This window comes from Leptidea sinapis, chromosome 17 (genome assembly GCF_905404315.1).
Source record: "Leptidea sinapis chromosome 17, ilLepSina1.1, whole genome shotgun sequence".
Taxonomy (NCBI): Eukaryota; Metazoa; Arthropoda; class Insecta; order Lepidoptera; family Pieridae; genus Leptidea; species Leptidea sinapis.
In genome coordinates this window covers 7,501,499-7,528,950 of record NC_066281.1, presented here as the reverse complement: position 1 = coordinate 7,528,950, position 27,452 = coordinate 7,501,499, and the positions used below count along the sequence as shown (strand labels likewise).

The window sequence follows — 27,452 nt, the reverse complement described above, 5'->3', positions numbered from 1 at the left end:
ACGCGTATGTTCATTAGTTCCATACAGTAAGAAATATCTATCAAACGAATACGGAACTATCCAATACACTTCCACTTTAATAGTCTAACAGTTTCCTCTATAAGAGTAGTAACATTGATTTATTTAAAAGCTTGCATAGGGTTGGGTTGCATGGCTTTTACAACGCGCCCTGTCTCGCTCCGTCTATAAAACATAGCAGCCACTTAAAATGTTTCACATTGCAAGTATTTAACAAAAATTTTAACTTGATTTGAAGCCAAAACAAGGTCTTTAAAACATTAAAAGCACATTAATATCCTCTATATTGCCACTGAATCAGTTACGTTTTTGGTAAACCGCCCAAACTAAAATTACCAGGAGGCTTCTTTCAATCAAATTGAAAAAAAATCAAATCAAATTGGGCGCCAAGCCAATTTTAAAATAAATTTCTTTAAACACAAGTATTAAAAACCTGTACAGTGTTATATCTTTTGGTACCTACGACGTACGACTCGTATGAAAACCCTAAAGTTTTATGCAAACTGTGTCCGTATTATTATGAAATTATTCATGAGCGGGATATAATCCATAATAGATAAGGTTGTAGTGTCAATTAATATTTACAAATATATTAATTTGTACGTTGAACAAGGTTCTTTATAAGCCGCTTAATACTCCAACCTTGAATTATGAAATAGCGAACGTTAAGCAGACATTTATAATGACCGGTTTTAATGATGCTAATATCAAATTGTATTTAATTACTTGATGAAATGTAACGTTCATTTGAGAATGTAAAAAACGTTTCTAATCCATTACAATATATTTTAACCGACTTCAAAACGGAGGAGGTTCTCAATTCGATCGTTTTTTTTATGTATGTACACCGATTACGCTGAGATTTATGATCCGATTTACGTGATTCCTCCTTAGTTCGATGCAGAATAGACGAAGCTATCCCGCTCAATGTCACGCGTGGCAAGTGTAGGTAGCAACTACTACATCTGGCTTGGCACCGACTTCAAACCTATCAATAGGTAGCACATCTAACTAATACTATTTTATTAATATTAAAGGTAAATGTTTGCATAAGATGTGTATTAAATGAAATGTTTATTAAGTTATTTTATACATTAATCGTTTTTGAAGTCAGTTTTTTTAAACGTAGTTTTTTTTTATATCAGTATAACTACTGATTGTATTCTAGGTGCTAAGTAACGCTGCCTTAAAAGTAAGTCATGAACTTATGAAACTATTAACTGCTAACAAACATTAACCCCTTATTCATAATAGTCTGCTAACTTAAAGCATTGCTAATTCTCACTCTGTCTTCTTCTATTGACCTAAGTCAGAATGAGAAAAAACACTCCTAAGCGGCTGTTTAAGGTTAGCGAACCATAATGGTAATACATAATATAATAATAATAAGTATATAAATAAGAATAAGGGGGTAATACATAAAAGTAGCCTAAATTACGCGCAGCTAGGAGATTACGTCTAAATTTATTTACTAAACCGTTATTAATTTACTTTCCAGCGCGGAAATACTGCTAGTAGTCTTGGTGCTCTAGTGTAGTGATCGTTTTTACTTTATTTCGTAATAAATAGACAAATACTAAGAAACAGGAAAATGTTACAGGTTTTACATCGCCACACCCAAAGTAAAATTGTTTTTCAAATCATGTATTTACCCTGAAATAATAAAGTAGAGCTCCGTATCCCGAATCCCCCTTACTTCCCTTGAATACAATAAATCAATGAGATAACATGTACCTCCTCCATTTTACATTGCACCAATTTAATGGATGTTATCAATGTCAAGTATTTTATTTAAACCCATGCTTTTTCTTAGTGAAAATAAGGGACGAGACGAGCAGGATGATAATTGATACGCCCTGCCCATTACAATGCAGTGCCGCTCAGGATTCCCCATAAATTCTGAGCGGCACTACAAATGCGCTCGTCACTTTGAGACATAAGATGTTAAGTCTCATTTGCCCAATAATTTCATTAGCTACGGCGCTCTTCAGACCGAAACACAATAATGCTTACATATTATTACTACTTCACGGCACAAAAAGGCGCCGCTAAAGTAACTATAATCTAGCCGGCAGCCTGTGCAAAGGAGCCTCCCACTGATAATATTGGGTGGTGCTTTAAATCCTCTATTTAAAGATTTTAACACAGCTTATTGCCAACATTAAAACATCCAATGTCCTAATAATCAATATATCATCCAAACGAGTGTTGTAATAAAATTCAGTATAACATTTTATCATCCGTCTTAAAGTAGATCTTCGTAGATGAAGTTTTGTATGCAACTATTGATAGTTAGATTTTAAAACACTCATGTGATACTATTATAAACCCACATTCTTGTTTTAATACCCCTTTTTACACAACAGCTGCATAAATAATGTTAGCAGGGCTCCTTTCTTTGCACAGTATGTCGTGAAGCATACTTTTTCTTCCGTGAAGCAATAATGTGCAAGTATTACTAGTGTTACGGTTTGAAGGGCACATAGCTAGTGACGTTACTGAAATCTTAGATCATTTATACGTCTAGATAGGCTGCTACAGCTGTGAAAACGTAGAAAACAATTAGGTTATCAGTTAACCTCTATTTTGAGCTACACACGCACACTAACACAAATTGACATAAAAATTGCGAGTGTAAGACGTAGCTTGTCATGCACACTAAATTAATAAGCCTGGCCTGTTTACATCGCTTGTCTAGCAGCAAGAGCTCTATCTAGATGTTTAAATTATCTAAGACAGGAATAATAAGACTTAAGTGAGGCCAAACCGTCAAAAAAAAGTGCTTAGCGCATTTAAAGAAGTTTTCATTTCAAAAATAAGATTCGTAATATATCCGTAACACGTTAACTATAATATTATAATAAAAAATATCGTGCAATGTATTTAAAAACTATTAAAATGTAGAGATTCATAACGTTGTAAATTTCTCGTATCAAAGCAATATTACCCTGTTTCAGAGCAAAATATATTCCGTAACTCGGTAGAGAAAATCGAATTTGTTAGAGCCCCGCTACGCTGTATCAAAGTACACAGCTTGCGACCTCACAGCTCGTTAAAATATCGACAGGTTAATAATATGAGTGTAGCAGTTCAGTTTTGTTATGTTCAGTTTGTAGATTATAATAAATGTGCGTTTTGCTAATGATTAGAATATTTCCTAAACATTCTCCCCCTCTTGTCAGTATGCTATTATCAGTTTTTGTCTTTTAAATAAAACACTTTTAAAGGATTAAAACGCGTGTTTTTGTAACGGTTTTACATTCGATTTTTTGCGTAAAAGTTATATTTTTATTTTATTTAACCCGACGTTTCAAGACCTTTCCAGATCTCGTTTTGAATTTTAAAATTATCTAACACCTGGGATCCAATAATTTCTAAATTAAAACCCATAACTACACATACCAAAAAAGAAGAGGACACTGTCAATTTTGCCAAAAACCATCTGTGTACAGCAAATACCACCTCCGAGGAAATAAATGGCGCTAAACTTCATAATGACAACTATGACAAATACTATCTTTGACTCATTTCATCCACAGTCCCCCTGAAAACGAGATCTGGAAAGGTCTTGAAAAGTCGGGTTAACTAAAATAAAAATGTAGCTTTGACGCAAAAAATCTAATGTAAAACCGTTACAATTACACGCGTTTTAATCCTTTTAAAGTGTTTTATTTAAATGTGTAACACTCGCGTTAATCAAAGAGAATACTAGATTGGTCTTTGTTTACAATTTCAGGCTAGGACCCAACAGGCGTTCTGTCGATCACGATAATCATATCGCAGTAACAAATATTTCTTTGTTACATCAGAGGAATTATAAGAGAGTTGCCGCCATATAAGGCAAGAACACGAGCAACCAACTCAGGGATCTTAAAGCATAGAGCACATTTCCAACTTAAAGGCCGGCAACGCATCTCTTGATTCCTACTTTTGCGAACATCCAAGCGGTTGCCTTTCCACTTCCCATAAAGAGAGGTTCTTGCCTGTTTACCCCCTTTATATTAAAAAAGTACATGCTTACAATTTTTTACAAACTCCATCCATGTAAGTTCCAGTTTTGTAATACGTGGAAGTAAGTTCCTTGAAAACCGCACTGTGAGGACCGCTATACATCCAGATGGTGGTGATGATATCCTAATTTATGGCGTGAGGTGCGAAAATAAACCTATGTTAACTGTATGGTGTTGTCCACAGATCGGCATAATGAAGAGAAGTAGAAGCTTCACCAGTGGCTGGTGGGTTGTATTGCTCACGGCGACCTTAGCAGTATCAGTGACCGGGGACGCCGGCGTGGGACTGTTCAATGCAAAGCTGAAGCAAATAGTTACATCTAGCACCCTCAAATGGGTCAACCTGAAGAAGGAAATGATGGAAAACTATATCGTTGGCGCCGAATCAGAAGAAGGTAATTAATGCTCATAAGCTTATAATGCCTACTACTCGACTAAGTCGAGTTAGCAAGTCTTTTGTGGGGCGATGTATATGCTTTTACAACAGGATCCCAGAAAATGTTCAAAACAAAAGTATTACGTTATTCAAAAGAATTGTTAAAAAACTTTGTGTGGTAAAGGTTACTATAACATAAATGTCTTTCTTAATGATACCACAGATTGGGAACGCCCTCAGGCTATTAAATAATAAGTTTAATTGTACAATGTTACTGTGTAAATGTTAGTTTAATTGTAAAACATATTTTTGATGAAAAAAAAGCCCGCTAACTAAAAACAGTTTATTGCGCCCATTCTTCTCAGGTCTGAGGCATTCATTTTGGAATGGGTGGTAGTTTTTTGACTTTCAATAAGTGATTTCACATCCTATTTTGAATAAAAATATTTGGATTTTGAATGAATTATCTTTAAACGAGCAATTCTTGTAGATATATAATCTGAATCTCGGAAACGGCCCCAACGATTTTAATGAAATTTAGTAAACAGGTAGTTTTGGCGGCGAGTAATCGATCTAGCTAGGTTTCAATTTTAATTTAAAAAAAAATGTAGTTTTAGCCGTGTTTTAATGAGAAACTGCTACAATAACATTAGAATACAAAGGTAAATTTCGCAATTAAATACAAGACTATTACTAAAGCAGAAGACCCCGGTTCGAATCCAGATGTCCTATTAGTTTTTTTTTGGTCAAGTTTTGTACCTTCTTAAAAATTCGAGCAAGGATCGGTCGTCCGGATATTTTTTTAATAAAGCAAGAACTAGAGTAAGTTAAAACTGATATTCAATTGCCAAATTTTGATAAAAGTCTACTAAATAGTAATTTACGTAGGGCATTTAATAAAAGTCAGAACGTGTATAGTATCGGTAGCTTTTATTAGATCTAATTTTAATTTGTATATAGTCAACTTTTGGCTCAATATTCCATTCTTAACAAACACTTCATCCTTCACACCAAAGAATTCCTGTACTGCAGCGACTATTGCTTCATCACTCTTTCAAATAACACTTCAACCTGAAGAATGAATAGAAATAGACAGAAATCACTGGATATAATATATACATTTTGACATGGTGTATTTACAAAATGTCATCGTTAGTAAGAAAATTACTGTAAGCTTTTCAAGTATGTTCGAGTATTGATAACCTGTTCAAGAGTCTTACTCGTAAAAACTAACGTAATCTTTTAATAATAAAAATGAAACAATTGTACATTAAATATCTTTTATAAGAAAACTTGCTTTCATCACAAATAATACGGAAACCAAAAAAGTAATTTATAGAATTTCTATCTACATGTCCGGGCAAAACGAAAACTGGAGACTTGACAACTTATGTCTCAAGGTGACGAGCACAGTTGTAGCCTAAAAACCTGAGCCATTTGAGGTTTTTTGGGTTTTTCAATAATCCTGAGCGGCACCGCATTGTAATGGACAGGGCCTATTAATTACCATCAGCTGAACGTCGTGCTCGTCTCGTCCCATATTTTCATTAAAAAAATGTACGCGGACGACGTCGCGAGCAACAGCTAATCTAATAATAATGTAATCATTATTGCGTTGTATGTGCTCATTAATTTAATACGATATTTGTTAATTTCCAGGACCAATATACCTGTGCAGAACTAGACATGAAGGCGACATGCTGCTGGGACAACTCCGACCTGCATATACATCATGTGCCGTATCAGGAACTAAGAGTTATGACTTATTTGAAGTGATGGAAAATCTTGAGAATGCATCACTGATCATTTGGGAACCCTGGTATAAGTTTAACTCCAAGCCGAGTGGCGCAGTAGCAGTAGATTCCTCCTTGGACTCTACATTTATTGGTCGAATAAAAGCAGACGGTAAATTCTCACATAATATTGGAAGAATAAATTACGAGAGTACTGTAGGAGAATTGATTTCATTCGATGAGCATAACACCGAATTAATAGAAAATCACGGAGAAATTCTGATAGAAGTGGAGCCAGTAAGCTATAAATTGGAAGATGTCCAGCTAGATCTAGATACACAGCACGTGCGACAAACTGATCCTGAGGTGTTTGAAGAAAGGGTTTTGCGAAACGACGATGTCGTTGCAGCTACAGTTACAACAGAAATTGAATATAAATACAATTATACATTATCTTGGGGACACGGCCACGGTATTGCCATCGGTTTGAGCACTACTATAGAAATGAGTGATGGAACAAAGTTCCCCCAAATAGAATGGGCAAATCCCTTCACTGAACAAAAGAAAGAACTTTTTAAGCTGGAGAAATTTTTAGAGCCGGGCACAGCGTGTAATGTTACCTTTAGAGGCAATCAAACTGATCGCGATGTTCAATATACTGCCAAACTAACAACAATTTACAAGAACAATAATGCTCGCTCTAGACAGATGAGAGGTGAAAGGATTGAAAACACTGTTGAAGTGGAAGCGATCTATGGTGAAGTTTATTACCTGGTTAATAACACACTGGTTCCGACGACGACAACAACAACCACAACAACGACAACGACGACGACAACGACAACTCAAGCTCCTCCACCACCACCGTCGCTCATTGAAAAGAATGACATCGGCATGATTATGGACAGCAACAGTGTTCTAGACGACAGCGGCGAAGACATGGTGAAAGGACCCCAGGAAAAAGAAGACATTCACAGATCAGTCGTTGGCGGTCTGGGCAGCACTCCCAATAACAGCGCTGAATATCAAATTCTTTCTATTGCAGCTCTTATTCCCGCATTAGCACTGTTACTATAAAATTATTGGTTTTTGTTGTAAATAAAGAGAATTTATATATAATATTATTGTCACAGTAGTTGCTTGAAGTTGACGTATTGTTGGACATACAGGCTTTACGGCGTTTGCGGTTCAAGACAGCTTTCGCGACTTTATAGATATTGTACATAAAAACCTAATCGTAGAACATTCCCTTTGAATTATTCCATTCCAATTGTGTACATTTGAAGGAGCCAAACATATTAATGTAAATAGGTTTTGTACATAGTTAAGTTTTTGTCGTAGTCGCACAGCGGCCTCGACGTTGCGGTGAAGTTCGAATGACATCGCTGAAAAGAGCAGCTCGTATCAGTATGATTGAAGATCGTTACCAGCAACCATCGTATACCGTTTTCATATACATTGAAAATGTTTAATTTAATTTGTTACAGTCTCTTTTAAATATTATTTATTTAATTATTTTTAAATAATTGACCTTTTTGATCAATTAGTTTTACTACGGGGTGATATTTCAAACCACATTTATTTAAGCCTTCATAAATCTGAAGAAATTGTATGATTATATATTCTATACATTTATTTGCCTATTATAATTAAATATAAATTAATTGTTATAGTTTTACTAAGCATTGTATATTCTAAAAGAGAATGTCAGGTGATATTCATATCTTTGAAATAATATAAAATTAATTTAACTCTTCATAGATATGATAAAGATATAATTATTTTGGTTGCAGCTGTATCAGTTTAGTAGTGAATGCACAAAGATCATTTTCTTTAAAAAAATATTTTAATTGGAATTCCACGATGAATAAACTCTGTAGTACCGATTCTGAGCTATCTAAACTCAGAGAGTAAAATAAAATTAGCATTAATAAACTCATTTTAATAGTATCCTCATTAAAAAATGATATCGTAAATGGAGGCGCGCGGCCGCTCCAGCCTGCCTTGTGCTTGAATACAGCTAAGTCCCCGTACCACAAAACTATGCGCGAAACGTAAAAAATAAACGACAGTCGCTCTCGCGGGACGCTATTTATCACCACTCGGCGAACACTACTATAATGGCAACTGCCACATTCTTCACTGGTCTGTTGATATCTAAGTAATTTGTATGAACATTTATCCATTTAAGTAATAGATTATAATTACGAATAAAGCTTAGCATTCTTGTGTAAAGAAATGAATGATATTTTTGTATGAGAATGTAGCGTACTAGAAATTAAGTGAATCATTGTGTGTATTTACCCTTACTTCAGTATTTTGTCAAATCACATTTTGTAGAGATTGTGTACTGTGTAACCTCACACCAGAATCTCAGTTTTATCACTATCCCACCTAGTTATACAGTTAGTATTTAGAGTTACATTATATAATATATTGAACTAATTTTACCTACGTGTATTTCATGGGTGTTTTGATATTATATTAATATGTAAGAGTGCTTCGCGATTTGTTGTAATACATCTTAATGTTGTAAGGAGCAAAAAGAATAGCAGAAATTAAAAAAATACTGATGAAAGAAAGACCGGTATTCTAGAAGCTGTTTCAATGTTCGTTGTAATATTGCTTACCTGCTCAAGGAAAGCTTAATCGTATAGGAGAGATTACAATATAATGAAACATGGTCTTTGATACTGACCTAATGCCCTCCGTATCTTGAGTACCGTTATAATTCGAAATTTATATTATAAATTGTTATTTCACTACAAGCTAATAATTCTGCCAGGGGTAAACTCGCAATAGCACCTTTAAATGTAATACCGAATAGAAAGATTGTATAATTTTGAATACAAAAGAACTTGAAATATTTTATAAATATTATGGAAATTAATATGCCACGCTGTTCAAAATTAGTTCTTCAATGTGTCCGCAAGAGGCGCTCATGGTAAATTTATGGGTACATCGCGTGTACGGATGTTAGATAACATATAAGTGTTTGCTTCAAGTTATTAGCTAGTGGAACCGTTAAATAACTTAAGATATTTGTTTATGTCGTAGTTCAAGTTGTGAATCTCAATTATTATTATGACATTATTGTTTTGCGAAGCATTATTGTGATGTTCCATGTAAGTTTTGTTTCAATCATTAAATTATAATATTAATGGCGCGGTTTTTTTTAATTATTCCCCACTCTGTAACAGTTGGTATTACTTTATAGCAACAGAAAACTGAAAAATGTTCAACTATATTATTGTTGGTGACTTTGTAAGTGCCAGTGAAAAGGTGAATAAGGTAACGTGCTTGCAAAATATATAAAAACGGATAGCAAGCAAGAAAGAAAAAATAAAAACATTAAATATTAAATATCACTACGTTGGTAGAATCATAACAATTTCCGCAAGGGGTAAAAAATATATTCGGTGACGAGAATTTTTCATACTATCAAATCAAACCAAAATCACTTTATTCATGTAAGTAGGTCACGGAAATGACACTTATGAATGTCAAAAAAAATATTTTTTCTTATTGAATATACCGCTACTTCGTAAATGGTTGAGTAGCAAGAAACTCGTTGCCACTCTTTTATATCAAGATTTACATTGTCATCGTATCGTATCTATCAGAATATGCGAGTTTATACTCAAGGCCATATAGAATCTTCTTAATTAGCAGAGTTCAGTGATGGTTTGGTGAGTGTTAGCTATCAATGAATGACTTGAGTCATATGTTTATGAAAAATTTGTCAAATCATTGACACAGGACGACACAGGCGTATCAAAATACGATTCTCGAGAAGTTTATATAAAGCACTAGCTGACCCGACAGACGTCGTTCTGTATATAATAAATAAAATAATGTTTTATATGAATTTGTCAATAATATATCATAACATCAAAAATTACTTCGTAAAATATGCACCCTGCTGTCGTAATGAAATTGTTTCACAGCAGAACTGTCAAACCGTGCGTCAATTAAATTCTCTCATAGAAACAAATATCGGACGACGGCGGACACATCAAAGGAAAAACAAAATTGTTGTTTTTATTTAATTCTGAACACTTTCATATTTATTCACCTTTTAAACCTTCCCTGGACTTCCACAAATAATTCAAGACCAAAATAAGCCAAATCGGTCCAGGCGTTCTCGAGTTTTAGCGAGACTAACGAACAGCAATTCATTTTTATATATATATATATAGATATAGATAAGTATGGTTGAAAACAAATGATTCTGATTTCACCAGAGTTGAAGGCGTGTTATGAATTATGGTCCGTTTTAGAGAAACTGGCGCGCTCTTAGGCTAAAATCGATAGAGCGTACATAGACTCTTTTTATGGAGAAGAAGAACAAATGAGCGTACGGCTCACCGCACGGTGTTAAGTGATCACCGCTGCCCACATTCTCTTGCAACAGACTTTGTTCGAACTTACCTAGCGAGTTAAGTCCGAATTTATAAAGATTTGATAGCTCGCACTTAAGTCCATAATAACAACGATTTAGGACTCAGACTATAAGCCGAACAAAGAGGAGATCAACAATCCCTTGCGTCATCACAACAGCTGTTGTTCGTCGTTTTAAAATTCCCGTATAATAGATACAAGTTATTAAGTCCGCATTTCGCATAAATTATTCATCTATATCCACTTATTTCAATAATACTAATAAACATTGTGTACTAATACAACTTCATTGTGTGTCTTCTACCGCATTTATCATGGGGAGTGTTCCGAAGAGCTGTTTCACCTGATTCCTGCCGCCGAATTCCACCTTCGCACGATACGCCACAAGTTACGATATCATCCCCATCATCTAGATGTGTGGCGGTCCCCCATATTGCGGTTTTCAAGGAGCTTTCTTCCACGTACTACAATGCTGTGGAATGAACGACGATATGACATGGGTACCTTCAAAAGAAGCGCGTACACCTTCCTTAAAGGCCTAAAACGCTCCTGTGAATCCTCTGGTGTTGCAAGAGAATGTGGGCGGCGGTGATCACTTAACACCAGGTGACCCGTACGCTCGATTGTCCTCCTATTTACACTATCTAAAACTTATCTAAAACAGATAAGTTTTAGATAGTGTTATAATTTAGTAAAGTTTCTATTGTAAAAGTTTGTTTAATAATAATCAACTTTGAACTGTGTATAATGAAAAGCGCGTTTGACCTTTATATTGGGCTGTCTTAGCTTAAGTCAAAGGACTTTAAATACCAAAACTAATACTGCGCTAAGATTGAACTCACCTCAGTTTTTCGTAAGTAAATTGTGAGCATAGTCTGCATTCTCTCTAGCTACATCTCACCCTTAGACTTTACTCACGTAAAACTTAGCTGAGTGTGATAAAATAAAACGCGAACTTGACTTTTGCATTTGGCAGTCTTAGCTTATTTCAGCTGTCAAACGAATATACGAGTAAACTAGTCATAACAAAATAAGGGCCACTTGATTTTTTTGGCCTCGCTAGCGATAATTTATTTTTATGCATTCTCAAGTAGCTGATAATTTATTGTGGTTACCTTATTCGTATACACACATTTTTTGAGCGTTACATTAGCCGCATAATTGTTTAAAGTGGGTAGTTTTAGATAATTTATTGTAACCACTTGATTCTACCCGATTTTAAGACGGATTTCAACTCAGTCAAATTGACGATTCTCTCAGGAACACTGTAAGTTTTGTGTGACTAGTAGACTACAACTACAGCACAGGAGGACCGCTACGTGCGCTTGACTGCGCGTAGAGAACGCTGTATAACAGCCCGCTCCTTACAAAACCGTTTGCGGCAGGCGACCGGTACACGTGTTAGTGATCAAGCTATTAGAAATCGTTAACACGAGGACCAGCAGTTCTCCAGGAGACGCGTAGTGCGGATACCATTAACAAGTGCTCATCGTGCAAACCGATTATCAGTCGCAAGGCTATATGAATAATTGGAGGACAGTATTGTTTACGGATGAGTGCAAAGTAAAATTTTTTAGTGATGACGGTCGCATTAGGGTCTGGAGGCGTGAAGGTGAGCGATTTTCGAATGCTTGCATCCATGAAAGTGACAGATTTGGGGGCCCCAATGTTATGGTATGGAGAGGAATCCCTATGCCAGGCAGAACCGAGCTGCTAATTCTAAACGAAGGCACAATAACAGGTCAACGTTACATCGAGGAGGTCATAAGACCCCATGTGGTCTCATATGCACACAGAATCGGCGCAAGATTCCATCTGATGCACGATAATGCTCGCGCTCATACAGCTATGGCCACCAGAGAATACCTAGAGGAGGCTGCTATACAGGTGTTGGCCTGGCCTGCAAACAGTCCGGATCTAAATCGAAAGTGTTCGAAGCACAAACCAACCCGTACACAATGAAATACAGCTAATAAACGTTCTGAAATCAAGCTGGGAACAAATTCCTCAAGAAACAGTGGTACACCTGGTGGAGAGTGTACCTTCTAGGCTTAAAGAGTGCATTAGAAAACGAGGACGGCATACTAGATATTGAGGAAAGTCATAAATCAACCAACATTTTATGTTTTTTTTTCAGATTTTTTTTCCTCGCTAATTATTTTTGCAAAAATGTTAATTTTTTAGAAAAAGTGGAGAAAATTTCTTTTTTTAATGGAATGCATCATTATTTTATGCTGTCTACAATAAAAATCAATCAATTTATCCAATTGAATCATTGATCAACCTTTAAACCTCAAGAATTCATGAGAATACTGTAAAAACGTGGTGGCCCTTATTTTGTTTTGACTAGTATAGACGACATCAAAGATAATACTAAGCTAACACTCAGCTAAGTTTTACGTATGTAAAGTCTAAACGAAATCTAAGTACCTACGCTGTATAGATCCCAGCCTTAGTGGATCATATCATTTGGAGAAAGTGTATGTTTCAATTAATAGTTAGCTTCAACGTTCAAAGGATTGATGCAGATCATTTCGAATGAGTTTCATAGATTTAAATGTTATTATCATATTAATGTATTCTGACCGTTGCGCTTCGCTTCACCTAAAAAATTCAAAAATGACATACGGTTCAAAAATTAATAATTACTGCCACCAGCGCTACCTATCTGGCACTAACGTAACTATGTTATTCAAATAAGAATGTCAAATCGCCGCGTATATAAAACTTCATAATTCGACCTAAGCTACGCTTCAAAATATGATTATGATAGATTATGATTATTTTATAGCGATAGAAATTACTGTAAAATATTGTATATATTTATTGAAAAGAGCGCAAAAAAAGAATGCTGGGAGAGTTTCTTGCGGCGCTTCTTCTCTCTCAGAGCGCCATTTGTTTCCGAAGCGGTAGTAGCATATACTAGATATTAGAAATGACATCAAAAATAATTCTAAAGGAATCAATTTTGAGTAAATAAATGCCTTTTATACCTTTTGCCTTTTTATACCTTTTAAAAATTAATAATCACTGCCACCAGCGCTATCTATCCGGCACTAACGTAACTATTGTTAACCGTCTTATTATAAATAAGAATGTGGAACGTCACCTCTATCTGTCAAATGTCATTTATGTACGGTTTGCAAAAAAACTTATTTGCATAATATTAATAATAGGAGCGATAAAGCTTAATGGCTCAATGACAGTTGGAGGAGGCCACATCACACTGAGCTGAGGGACATTTCATGAAAGGAGAAGTTACTTTTGATCAGTTCTTTTTAATTTAGTTTTATTTTAATTATTATATTTTAGATTAATTAATCCTAGTCTGGGAAATAAAAGGCTTTTTAAAGATTTTTTTTTAAATAAAAGACACATAAAATTTTAACAAAACCATTAAATTTTAGTTATGTAAATATTAAATTTAAGTATTTAAAGTAGCTATGACGTCACTATACTATTCTCATTTGATTCTCATTTGAATCTCATTGTATATATAAGTGTGACGTGTCATTTCAATTGGACCAACGGTTTACGAGTTTTAGATGAACACACAACCACACAAACATTCTCTGTTACATTAAGCAAAATTAAAAAAAAAAGATCTTTATCTTGTAAAAATATTTATGTGTAACTAAATTTATAAATTACTACAATACACCTATGTTATTTTTAGCCACATTAACATTCCAAGCCTGTACCTTTGGACATGTAACGATTGCGACCTTTGGCATATTTCCAGAAAGGTTAAAGCTACCATTTTGAATTCCAAGTAGGTAAGTACAACAAACTGTATATTTCACATCTCTATACAAATAAGGATAAGCTATCATAGTTGCACGCTTCCGGAAACACGAGCATACAAAAATATTGTAAGCCCTAGGCCGTTTGAGAAAAACGATCTTTTCACAAGGGCTACATTCAGCTCCTCGGGACATATTTAAGCTGAGGCTACCTCAAAGGAATCTCTTTAATTATTCCGAGTGTTTATAAAGGGACGAGCTTGCTAGAAAAGGGTCCAGGAAAGCGCCGTGCTACCCTTATTTACAAACGGCGCGATCAAATACAGTGTATTTAATACACACTTCCCGATTCATGTTACTACTGTTTGTGTTTTAGGAATTATTATTGAATTCGTATTTGTTGGATGCGATAACTTATTATGACAGTAATTACGACCATCATTTTCACGAAGCATCCTTACACAAACAATGAATTCAAGCTCTAAAGATTGATGCATTCAATTTAGGATAATTAAATTTGTACCGTTTTTTTTAAGTCTGCGCTGGTCACCTTGAGACTTTAGATGCTAAGTCTCATTTGCCCAGTAATTTCACTGGCTACGGCGCCCTTCAGACCAAAACACAGTAATGTTTACTGCTTTACGGCAGAAATAGGCGCCGTTGTGGTACTCATCATCCAGCCGGCATCCTGTGCAATTAGCCCCCCACTGGTAAAATTTATTAACTACTTCTTATAAATTATAAAAAAAAAAAGTTTTACGCAATTTTGCGCTCTGAAATGATCCTAATATATAACAACCAACCATTTTAAATATTCAAAACCCTATATGAAAATGAATTGCTGTTCGATAATCTCGCTAAAACTCGAGAACGGGTGGACCGATTTCGCTACCGACCGCTGCGTTCGCGAGAACTTTCTTTACTTTGTTTATCCTTTGTGATGGTGACATTTCAAGTGATGTGCTCTTTTTACAAGTTTTTTATTAGCTTCACCTGTATGTATGTTTGTTTGTAACCGACTCATTTGTGCGCGATTTTGACCCACTTTAAAGGGCCAGAAAGTTCAAACTTCGCTGATTTATCGAGGACCGATGACAATACATTAATTTGATGAAATTATTCCATTTTTCAATATGAAAAATACTATTTTTGTCAATTTATATAATTTTCATCTATCGCCTATGAGGCAGAAATTGATGTTAATTTTAAATTTCAACCACTATCTTTAACCGATTTATCTAATACTAAAATTAATACTCATTTCATTAAAAATATTATCTTATTTATTATATATAAAGAACAACGTCTGTCGGGTCATCTAGTAACAGATAAATTTCAGACAACTTGCTTTTAAGAAAAAGACTACAAAAAAATACTCGGGCTCGTCCGGGATTTGAACCCGGGACCTCTCGCACCCTAAGCGAAAATCATACCCCTAGACCAACGAGCCGATACATATCAAAACGAAATTATTAAACGTATCTATACAACAAGCACCAACTCAATATAATTTTTTGTTATAATTATTCCGTTTCAAATATAATATTAAACAGCCAGTTTTTTACAAAAAAAAAACCTTCTGAATACATGTTATGCAACAAATCAATTTAATAAAATGTTTTAAGTAAGTACTTTTGTGTGAAAGGGTATCAAATAAAAATCCCGTACTATGCAAAATGGGACAAAAATAGCATTTAGTACAAAACGATTGCATTACATAATTAAACGTTTATAACTTAAATTACACAGTAGTGTCATCTATGATTATTCCTCTAAACGGTTTTGTTGGACAAACTACTACATTTGAATTAGTTTAGCTACTCAACAATAGATGGCGCTCCAAAAAATTTATTACTAACACATCCTAAAAATTATATACAGATTTTAATGTGTCAACCCATTAGTAGATGGCATCATACAGCAAAACATAAATGACTTACCCATAACACCAAGTTGTTGTGGTGAGAGAGGAGAAGCATCACCAGCAGCAGACCCATTAGATCCCGACGCCACAGAAAGTCTTTCATTGAAGCCCAAGGGGCTGCTTCTTCCACCACTGCTCACAACCGATCCCATACCTTGACAATATTATTTTAGAACTATTAAAATAATATTATAATATACTCACATAAATTACTTATTAGCATAGTATGTTGAAACAATAACAGTACCTCCATTGGGACTTCTCATTCTGGAAATTCTTTTATTTATAGCTCTTTGTATTCTCTGGTTCAAGATAGGTTTAGCACGTCTCCTTGCTAAGTACCGTGACAACACTCCAACAACAATAGTACTGGTACCAAGAACTCCAATACTCCATAGAATAACCTAGAAATTAGTATCCTTAGATCAATTATATGTTTGGACAGACTATGACAGCTGTGAAAACATGGAAAAAGATTGAGTTTAGAATTAACCTCTATTTTGAGCAATGTGCACACTAACACAAATTCCAAGTGTACAACATAGCTTGTCACAAGCACTAAAGTATTAAATCTGGCATCTTTTTATTGGTTGTCTTGTAGCAAGAGATTCTATCAAGATGTATAAATTATTTATAAATCTGAAATATATAGTCAACATTAATTTTACTCAATACCCAGATTCAGTGCAAGAGCTTCTATGTTAAATTAGATATTGTTTTTTAAATGTCTCAGTAAAATTTGTGCAGTAAACATTTTCTTATAAATTATCAGCATAATTTTTAAATTATTTTACTAATTACTTTCTGCTAGTATTTTATGGGCTTAATTTTAAATTTAAAGTGTGGGTTAGAAAAACTGATATTTATCATATTGTTATTAATGTCTTGTGTGCTAACTTCTTAACATCATACTACATGGTGGCCTCGGAAGCAAATAGGAAGTTAAAATAAGTAATTAAAACTGCATAAACCATGTGAATTTAAAATAAAGAGGTAAGTCAAATGTTTAATAATAATTGCTTTGTGATAATTTGGGTAAAGCTTATTATTAGCTGTTGTAAACAGTTCAAAATAGTAGTTTTTCATACTAATTATGACAGATAATTAATAAGTAACTCACTTCTATACATACTCACATAAAATAAACACAAATTAATAAATGTTACTTTATAATGAAGGAATTTTTTTAGTAATGGTTTATCTACTATCAAAATATATTATTGATTGTTATAGCTGATGATTTAACTATAAAGTAAGGGTGGATATATAATAAAAAGTGATGTGTGAAGTAAAACCAGAACCATAAAAATTAGCAATATATTTATTTCCTAATATGAATGATTATAATACTTTCTAAACCTTTTGCGATGTAGTAAGTTGATATCTGAACGAAAACACTTGTTGAAAGTGTTTAAGTCTCTCCATAATTGGGTTTGCTTGAATAATATGTTGCATTCTGAAGAATCCTGTTGCTAATTGCTATCAATAACACTTAATCATACATAGGTTAACTTGCTCTTCACAAATATTCAAAGTTGTACTACAATGCAGTGAATATCAAACACATTCATTATTCATGTAGTTTTCACAATACTGTACTGTTTTTGTATTATGATTTATTTTAGCTTAATAATTGTATTTTGGGCCTATCTAAATATCAGATAGACCTAATACTTGCCTAATACCTACCAATTGGCTATTGTTTACATATATTCACACTGACAGTGACAATCAAAAGTTTTATTTTATTTTATGACTTGGTAAATAAGATTTTTACTGACTGTTTTTAATAATTACCTATCTATCCTTTGTTTAACTTACTAGGGGTTATACAAATCTATCCTTTTACGCTTACTTACAATTTAATAACTTATCGACAGAAAGTATTGGACTATTGCTATATTGGAAATATCTATGGATAGATAAGATCTTGTCATTAAACGGTGATAGCAATGTATCCGTAACTAGAGATACATTATTGAAAACGGCTGTAAATCCAGAGAATCAAAGAATATAGAATTGAAGAGCACGTAAACAACAGTTTGAAGTTGTCAATACCACAACCTACTACCATCGAGGCAATGTACCTATATGACGATATCCTCACAACCTAATGTATATACATTAAGTTGTGAGGCTGGGTGTATGCCACTGATGCATTCAGAGAGTCAGGGTATAGTTGTTAATTGCTTCGTTGTTTTTAATATAAGTAATATAATATAAGTGGGGAGTAATCAACTTATCATATTTTTTTCAGGTTGTCCAACCAATTAATGGTAAAAAAAACTAATTTAATTGTTGAAAGCTACAATTCCAGATTCCAAATTCCAGTACTTCTTGAAACTTTTAAATGATTCATTACCAAAACTTGTTAAAGAAAACTATATGATAATCTTACCAATACCTAATTGAAACGATACATTTACATAAAAAAAAATATGTTTATGTTTCTTACTAACAAAAGAACACATAATTAAATACATTTTTGACCTTTGAAACCTAAAAAAAATACAGAAAAATTATTTACTAAACACATGCTTCTAATTCAGTCTGCAGCGTAACGCGGTAGCGTATGGTCAGTTGTAAGTGTGTAATCGGTTGTTTACGTTTATTTAAAACTACCCACTATGGTTGTTAAGAAGTACTTAAAATGCAAAAAAAATATCACCAAAAAAGTGCCAGGCCTGGAATGCAGTCGATGTGACAAGATTGTACATGCTGATCCCGAGTGTTCCAAGCTTTCCAACAAGCAACTGAAAACCCTTCGTCATTCCCCTGGAATTGAATGGTGCTGTGAAGATTGTTTAAAACAAATTTCTCGCCGGTCGTCTTTCATTATTCCAGATAACAGCGGTGATGACGATGAATCTGATTCGGAATCCATCGCGAATGTTCAAACTATTAATACGAAAAAATTAATAGAGGACATTGGTCACGAGGTGAAAAAAGCATTTCGAGAAGAACTTGTTAATCTTGAGTCGTCACTGGAGTACCTAAGTGAACAAATGAGCACAATGCAGCAATCTATGAAAAAGCAAGATACCCTTATCTCAAAGACCTACAAAACAAAAACCTTGACCTTCAAAATTCCAATAAAAATATGCAATTAAGAATATCGGTACTGGAGCAAGAGATTAAGGATTTTGAACAAAAATCTCTTTCATCATCTTTGGGAATAGCTGGGCTTCCCGAACTTCCTCCGAGCAGCATAGGCAAAGTGGTGGAAACTGTGGCTTCCAAATTGAACGTTGACCCAGCTGATGTCCAGTCTTCACAACGTCTACCGGGTTCAAAGACTAGACCAGGAGTTATCCTACTGGAATTAAAGTCGAATGTATGCCGAAAAAAATGGATTGATGCTGGAAGGGAGAAATTACTCACTGTTGGACACATAGTACAGGGCGTCCCGAAAGAAAGCGTTGGAAATCGTGTCTATGTACGGGATGCGCTAACTAAGCACCTTTAGTCACTGTTATTCAAAGCGAAGACCCAACTTAAAGAATCCTTTCAGTATATATGGTGCAAAGATGGTAAAGTGTGTGTTAGAAAGTGTAGTGATAGTAAAATATATTATATTCGTTCAGTGCAAGACATAAACCTCCTTGAAAAGCAGTGTTCGACCTCATCTAATTTTGAAAAGAAACTGAAAGGATCTACCCCTCAATAAGCTATTAGGTACAGTTTTTGTTTCTTTTTTCCTTACATTTGATAAAAAAGTTCATTAAATTCTCGCCTGTATAAGTTTTAATTTATATAAATATATAATATGGATACACATATAAAAGAAATACGAGATTGTAACACACTTAATAATTTTTTACAACATATACCGCCTAAAAATACTTTAAAACTATCATGTCTACATTTTAATATAAGATCTTTAATTAAAAATTTCAGTAAATTAGAACAAACTATTCATAAATGTACTTTTCCAATTGATTTAATAGTGTTGACCGAATGTGGTATCTCGAATAAAATTTGCCATTTGTTTAACCTTCCTGGCTTTAACATGTACTCACAACTACGGAAAAATAAAAAGGGAGGCGGCATTATGATATACATCCGAAATCACATAAAATTTACAAAATTCAATCATAAAACAAGCACTTTTGAAAGTCTAACAGGGTCGTTTAAAATAAATGATTGCCAAGATGTAGTTGTTTGTGCAGTTTATCGCCCACCATCAACAAACAAGAATAATTTTGTAAAAGAACTAGGTAACTATCTTTCTATATTTGAGTCAAAACTAAACTTACTAATGATTGGTGACATAAACATTGACCTAAAATCTTCAACGACATATAATGATTCATATCTAGCAACACTCAGCGAGCATGGATTAATGTGTGGTATATCCGATTATACGAGAATTGAAATGAAACAAAACTATGTAACCAAATCTTGTAACGACCACATTTTTTCACGCTTCCTCACATTAAATCTGTACTCGGCGGCGTTAGATATTGTACTGGTGGACCATCGAGGCCTTGTCTTCGCGTGCATTGGCGATGAACAGCCCGAGCGTACACGGGGTGATATCAAACAAAAAATTAACTATGACATTCTTTTTCGGGAACTAAAAAACGTTAATTGGTCTGTGACAAACGACATGAAATCCCCGTATGATATTTATAATTTTATTTGTCGATCCTTTCATAATGCTAACAATGCGGCTACAAGTACTATGAAAAAAAGGATAGGTTTAGATAATGGTAAAAATAAATGTAAGCTGCCTTGGATCGATAATAATATCAATGAACTTTGTAAAAAGCGTGAGAAACTCTTTCGCAAATGGAAAAATAATGATTACGATCCTAAATTAGAATATAATAAAGTTCGTAACAAGATACACAAGGTTTTAGAAGCTAAAAAAAATTCATATTACCTAAAAGAAATTAGTAATAACTTTAGAAATACAAAAAAAATGTACCAAATAATAAACCAAATGTTAGGTCGTGTGTCATCATCTATTGATTTAGCAATTCTTAAGGCATTCAATGCGCAAGGGTTGCATACTGAAATCATTGCAGATAACTTTGCGAAAAGCTTTGATAATGCAGTGAATGATATTAGTCCAACATGCAACATAAAACTTTATAAACAAAATAATTGCCGCCAACCAAATGATTCCAGTATCTTTTTAAAAAAAGCTTCAAGCGATTCGGTCTATAAAATTATAAAAAACTTAAACTCACGTAAGGCACCTGGTCTGGATGGTATCAAGGTATCAGATACTAAATTAATTGGAAGAGATGTCTCCACGGCTATTGCAAACTTAATAAATTGCAGTGTAAGCAAAAGTCATTACCCAAATGAATTAAAAGAAGGCTGTGTGAGGCCTATATTTAAAAAAGGTAAACATAGTGATTTTGATAACTATCGACCCATAACAATACTATCATCGATTGATAAAATTGTTGAAAAGTTTATATGCGAACAAATACATGGTTTTTTACAGGAAACATGAAGTACTACAACAAAATCAATTTGGATTCCAGGCTGGTAAGCGTACTTCAATCCTTTTATCAAAATTTACTGACGAAGTGAAAAGTCACTTAGATCTTAAAAAACACGTTTTCGTATTATTTATAGACTTCTCTCGCGCCTTTGATACTTTGTTGCATAATCAACTTATTCAGGAGGTAGACTTTTGTGGAGTCCGTGGTCCATTACTGGAATGGTGCAGTGACTATCTAAAAAATCGGACATACAAAGTGAAAATAGACAACACGTTGAGTAAGCCAGTCATGGTGAGAAAGGGCACCGCTCAAGGTTCAGTATTAGGGCCGCTTCACTTTCTTTCATACGTCAATAACATCAAAGATTGTATAAAAAACTGAACTTGTTTCCAGTTTGCGGACGACACTTGTCTCGTAATCGCGGACAAAGATCCAATAAAGGCTTGTGATTTTATGCAACAGGACCTCTATAACCTTACACGGTGGTATCATGATGTAGGCCTTGTTCTTAATCCAAATAAAACTAAGCTCTTATTGATAAAATCACCGTTTATTAAGAAATTACCAATCAAAAACATAACAGCTCACGAACATGTCTGCCTACATAAAAACTATCACTCATGTAAATGCACACCCTTGGAAATAGTTAGATCTCACACATATCTTGGGTTAATAATAGATGATAAATTTAAATGGAGTAATCATGTGGACTATGTATGCAACAAACTTAGACAATTCCTTGCGAGTATCTCAATTCTTAAAAATCGCATACCCTATAAAGTCAAAATAATGCTCTATAACGCGTTAGCCGAATCGTACGTTCAGTATGGACTGAGCAGTTACGGTCGTACTTACAATTCGTAGCTTGACAAAATTAATAAAATTCAAATTCAAATTCTTAACATAAATTCTTCACATTAATAACATAATTCTTAACTTAAACAGTATCAAATCAGTATTAAACGTAAATTTCAGGGTAACGAAAGCGGGCTATTTAAGCATTGTCAAGTGTTGTCAATATTTAAGCAAATTGAATATGCAATACTAAAAGAAAATTATTTTAATAATAAATTAAAAACAGCCATAGATCACCCCGTGTATACGCGCGCTGTTAGTCTAAACCGGCTGCACATGCCTCGGGCATCCAATGCGTTCGGTGAAAAAAACAACAGCTTACATAGTACCTAGACTGATTAATAAACTGCCACGTGACTTGACCGACTCGTTGACTGAGACTAATTTAAAACAGAATTTAAAAAAATACTTTTTAAGACTTGACTGACCACCGATCAACTCGTGCTTAACTATTAATTGTTTCAAGTACTTTTACTTTTATTTGTATAATTATAATGTACAGCTAAGTGATTGTGAACTATTTTTTCTTTTATTAATTTAACTCTGTTGGTGTAGACTTAATTTAGCAATTGTACAAACCTCAGTGGTTTTTATTGCTTTGAAACCGCTATGTAAAATTTGTTTTTATTAATAAATATATATATAAAAAAATAACAACAAAATAAAATAAAAAAACAATGATTTCTAATAACTTTTGCTAAAAAAAAATATTGACTCACAACATCGAGATAATATTATGAATATAGAAAATAAGTAAAATAGTTTTGAAAATATTTTAAAATTACATAGGTATCATTCTGATTATATAATATGTTTATAATAACATTACTGTAAACATAACTTTCGAATAAAAAAAATGCACATGTCTATACATTGATCTAAATAGAATTCTTATAAATCAAAATAGTTGTCATACATGAAGAAACATAAAATATTATATTTTAGACATAATGTACTTCACATCTTATGTAATTATTCTGATTTCTTATATTTGCAGTGATTGCAGAAATACATATAAAAAACAATTAGTTAAAAAAACGCATCGGACATTTCCTTCCTATATTTAAAAGAAAAAAAAAACTCAAAATCGAATTTAATAAGATATTTAAATAGAACCCTGTGTTATACTTCTTTGATTTGTCAAAATTTAAATATTCTCGTTTGTTTTCCTTTATACTTGAAATTAATGTTATTTCTCATTTACGTTTTTTTTTCACTATATAAGTTACCTACTTTTACATACATTTTTCTGGTACATATTAAACATTCTTAAATACAATTTCTTTAAATCTTCAATCATAATATTATACTGAACCCCTCATGGTCATAAATTATTAATTCTTGACAAACTCTACTTTCATCTATATTTACTATATGTCATTGCCTCATATCTCTAAACATTTCTTTACATTTGACCACACTTTTATTCCTACTCTGCTCGTAATATTATTTATCACTTCAATCATATATATATTATAAGTACTTTATACACATCACATATCACCTACTTAGGTACTCATAATACTATATCGTATTCGCCCGGTGTACTATAATTTTTATTGAATTATCCACTTTGGTACATCATAATAATATTTATTTATAGTCGACTTTATACTTCATAATAGAAATGGACAACTTTGTGCCATATGGGTTGTGCGCAACCTATTTTTTTTTTTCTTGTTGGGGTCATATTTTAAGCCTCTGTTGGACTCCAACTTATCTCACGGAGGAATACTCGTTCGCACCATGATCGAATGGATGGATTTGACTCTCATTAACTAGCCATAGTTACCAGCCGCAGATTTTTTTTAAATTTGTCGTCGTTTCTCAGATGCAGCTTTCCCCTGTCTAATTAATCAGACTCAAGCGCCTTGCATTATTGAACGAGCGGAGTGGCTGTTAGGCTCCAAGCCTTGCTGATGCTACTGGTCTCGATTCCAATGCTAAAAAGTAAAAATCTAGACATCTTGGATATGTCAGTGTCATCTGCGTCTGCTTTTTGATAAAAAAAATACTTTTTGTTTACCTACCGAAATAATACCGACTACCGAATGAATTTTTGAAAATACTATTTTGTAGTTTGTATTTTTTACAAAATAAATTGCTAACATTATCTGCAATAAAAAGATCATCTCCAAAATGCCTCTTATGGATGAAAAAGATGCTGAAATATACTTTGTAAGATTTATGGAAATTTTAATTCATATTCATGAATATAATATAGGTATACATTTAACATTATTTAACTCATACTCACTTTATTTCAGAGCGAAGAAGACCTACCTTATGAAGAAGAGATTCTCAGAAATCCATTTTCAGTAAAGCATTGGCTTAGATATATTGAGCATAAAAAAGGTGCTCCTAAAAATGAGATTAATTTAATCTATGAAAGAGCACTCAAAGAGCTTCCTGGATCATTTAAACTTTGGTATAATTATCTAAAAGTGAGGAGAAATCAAATAAGAGGTCGTTGTATTACAGATCCATCATATGAAGATGTCAATAACTGCTTTGAAAGGTCATTAGTTTTTATGCATAAAATGCCCAGAATATGGATGGATTATTGCAGTTTTTTAACTGATCAGTGTAAAATAACAGCAACTCGTAAAGCATTTGACAGTGCATTGAGGGCCCTGCCAATAACTCAGCATCATAGAATTTGGCCCCTCTATCTTGGTTTTCTGAAAAAGCATAATATTCCTGAAACAGCAGTTCGAGTTTTCAGAAGGTATTTAAAATTGTCACCTGAAGATACTGAAGAATATATTGACTATTTAATATCTATTGATAAGTTAGATGAAGCTGCTGTTAAATTAGCTCAAATTGTGAACAATGAAAACTTTCAATCCAAACATGGCAAATCTAACCATCAACTTTGGAATGAACTATGTGAGTTAATTTCAAAAAATCCAGATAAAATTCACACACTAAATGTAGATGCCATAATTAGAGGGGGACTAAGACGCTACACAGACCAGCTAGGTCACTTATGGAATTCTTTAGCTGATTATTATGTAAGGAGTGGTCTCTTTGAAAGAGCTAGAGATATTTACGAAGAAGCTATACAAACAGTCACTACTGTGCGTGATTTTACACAAGTATTTGATGCATATGCACAGTTTGAAGAGTTGAGTTTAAGCAAGAAAATGGAAGAAGTTGCTAAGAAGCCTCATCCAAGTGAAGATGATGATATAGACTTAGAATTAAGGTTAGCTAGATTTGAGTATCTAATGGAGCGTAGATTACTGCTTCTTAACTCTGTACTTTTAAGACAAAATCCACATAATGTAGCAGAATGGCATAAAAGAGTTAAACTGTATGAAGGAAAACCTAATGAAATAATTGATACTTATACTGAAGCAGTTCAAACTGTAGATCCAAAGTTGGCTGTAGGTAAGTTACATACCCTTTGGGTGGGTTTTGCAAAATTTTATGAAAACAATGAACAAATAGAAGATGCCAGATTAATTTTTGAAAAAGCTACGCAAGTCAGTTATGTAAAAGTTGAAGATCTGGCTTCTGTATGGTGTGAATGGGCAGAAATGGAAATTAGACATGAAAATTATGAAGATGCATTAAAATTAATGCAACGTGCTACTGTTCTACCTAGTAGAAAAGTTGCTTACCATGATGAAAATGAAACAGTCCAAATGAGGCTTTATAAGTCATTAAAAGTGTGGTCAATGTATGCAGATTTGGAAGAAAGTTTTGGAACATATAAATCATGTAAAGCTGTTTATGACCACATTATTGATTTAAAAATAGCTACACCTCAAATAATAATCAATTATGGTTTATTCTTAGAAGAACATAATTATTTTGAAGAAGCTTTTAGAGCATATGAAAAAGGGATTGCTCTTTTTAAATGGCCAAATGTTTATGACATATGGAACACCTATTTAACAAAATTTTTAAAAAGGTATGGTGGAAGCAAACTTGAAAGAGCAAGAGATCTATTTGAGCAATGTTTGGAACACTGTCCTCCAGAATTTGCTAAATCAATTTTCTTACTTTATGCCAAACTGGAAGAAGAACATGGATTAGCTAGGCATGCAATGTCTGTGTATGAACGTGCCACTACAGCTGTTCTTCCTGAACAAATGTTTGAAATGTTTAATATATATATTAAAAAAGCTGCAGAAATATATGGTGTACCAAAAACAAGACAAATTTATGAAAAAGCAATTGAAACATTATCTGAGGAAAACTCTAGAGAAATGTGTATTCGTTTTTCTGAAATGGAGACACGTCTTGGTGAAATTGACAGGGCCAGAGCAATATATGCCCATTGTAGTCAAATGTGTGATCCAAGAATAACCGCAGATTTCTGGAACACTTGGAAAGAATTTGAAGTAAGGCATGGCAATGAGGACACTATGAGAGAAATGTTACGTATAAAGAGAAGTGTACAAGCCACTTACAATACACAAGTAAATATGATGTCAGCACAAATGTTAGGCTCATCAACACAGGCTGCCGGTACAGTATCTGATCTAGCTCCAGGTATGAAAGATGGTATGAGATTACTGGAAGCTAAAGCTGCAGAAATGGCAGTTCACAATAAAGGTAACATTATGTTTGTTAGGGGAGAAACACAAGGTCTTAAGGAGAGTGCTGATAAGGTGGTTAATCCAGATGAAATAGACATTGATGAAGAATCTGATAACAGTGGAGATGAAGATGGCCCAATTGATCCAGTTGAAAAGAAAGAAATTCCAGCTGCTGTATTTGGAGGCCTGTTGCCAGAAAAAGAGTAAGGCAAAAAATCTGTGTGAATACAAAACAATTTGAAAGTTATATTATTATTAGAGCATATTATGTGTTAGCAATAATATATGGTGCATAATGAACTGTATGTACATCATTTGTTTCAAAAATGATTTTTGGTAAAATATCTTCAATAAATACAATTGAACAAGTTAATTGTTTTTCT

General features: G+C 33.6%; 3 protein-coding genes and 1 non-coding gene across 6 annotated transcripts in view; 2 read left to right on the top strand and 2 right to left on the bottom strand.

Moving 5' to 3' along the window:
• Positions 1–9,301, top strand: part of LOC126969139 (protein unzipped) — a 61,785-nt gene extending 52,484 nt beyond the window's left edge. For both annotated transcript variants that reach the window (XM_050814452.1, XM_050814451.1), the window contains 2 exons: positions 4,213–4,423; positions 6,064–9,301. In XM_050814452.1, coding sequence (XP_050670409.1) covers positions 4,222–4,423; positions 6,064–7,214 — 1,353 coding nt within the window. In that variant the 5' untranslated portion in view covers positions 4,213–4,221 and the 3' untranslated portion in view covers positions 7,215–9,301. The remainder of the gene's footprint in view (positions 1–4,212; positions 4,424–6,063) is intronic.
• Positions 1–17,911, bottom strand: part of LOC126969137 (mitoguardin) — a 95,884-nt gene extending 77,973 nt beyond the window's left edge. The window contains exons 1-3 of one of the 2 annotated variants that reach the window (XM_050814449.1): positions 17,565–17,911; positions 16,453–16,609; positions 16,222–16,359 (exon numbers count right to left, since the gene is read on the bottom strand). In XM_050814449.1, the coding sequence (XP_050670406.1) occupies positions 16,222–16,359; positions 16,453–16,609; positions 17,565–17,660 (391 nt within the window). In that variant the 5' untranslated portion in view covers positions 17,661–17,911. Of the gene's footprint in view, positions 1–16,221; positions 16,381–16,452; positions 16,610–17,564 lie in introns of those variants that run through there. The other variant, XM_050814450.1, reaches the window with a different exon arrangement.
• On the bottom strand, positions 15,660–15,731 carry Trnap-agg (transfer RNA proline (anticodon AGG)). The gene has a single exon. It is a non-coding gene; the product is annotated as a tRNA-Pro (tRNA).
• A 6,639-nt stretch (positions 17,912–24,550) lies between the features above and the next one.
• On the top strand, positions 24,551–27,438 carry LOC126969194 (pre-mRNA-splicing factor syf1 homolog). Its single transcript, XM_050814511.1, has 2 exons — positions 24,551–24,697; positions 24,787–27,438. Exons 1-2 carry the CDS (start codon positions 24,659–24,661, stop codon positions 27,274–27,276), a joined length of 2,529 nt encoding a protein of 842 aa, XP_050670468.1. The 5' UTR covers positions 24,551–24,658; the 3' UTR covers positions 27,277–27,438.
• The last annotated feature ends 14 nt before the right edge of the window (positions 27,439–27,452 follow it).

Excerpts from the sequence above, each read along its gene's own strand:
- LOC126969194 (XM_050814511.1), top strand. The coding sequence starts at position 24,659 with ATGCCTCTTATGGATGAAAAAGATGCTGAAATATACTTT. Across the intron at positions 24,698-24,786 it reads AAGATGCTGAAATATACTTT|AGCGAAGAAGACCTACCTTA; the intron begins GTAAGATTTATG and ends ACTTTATTTCAG.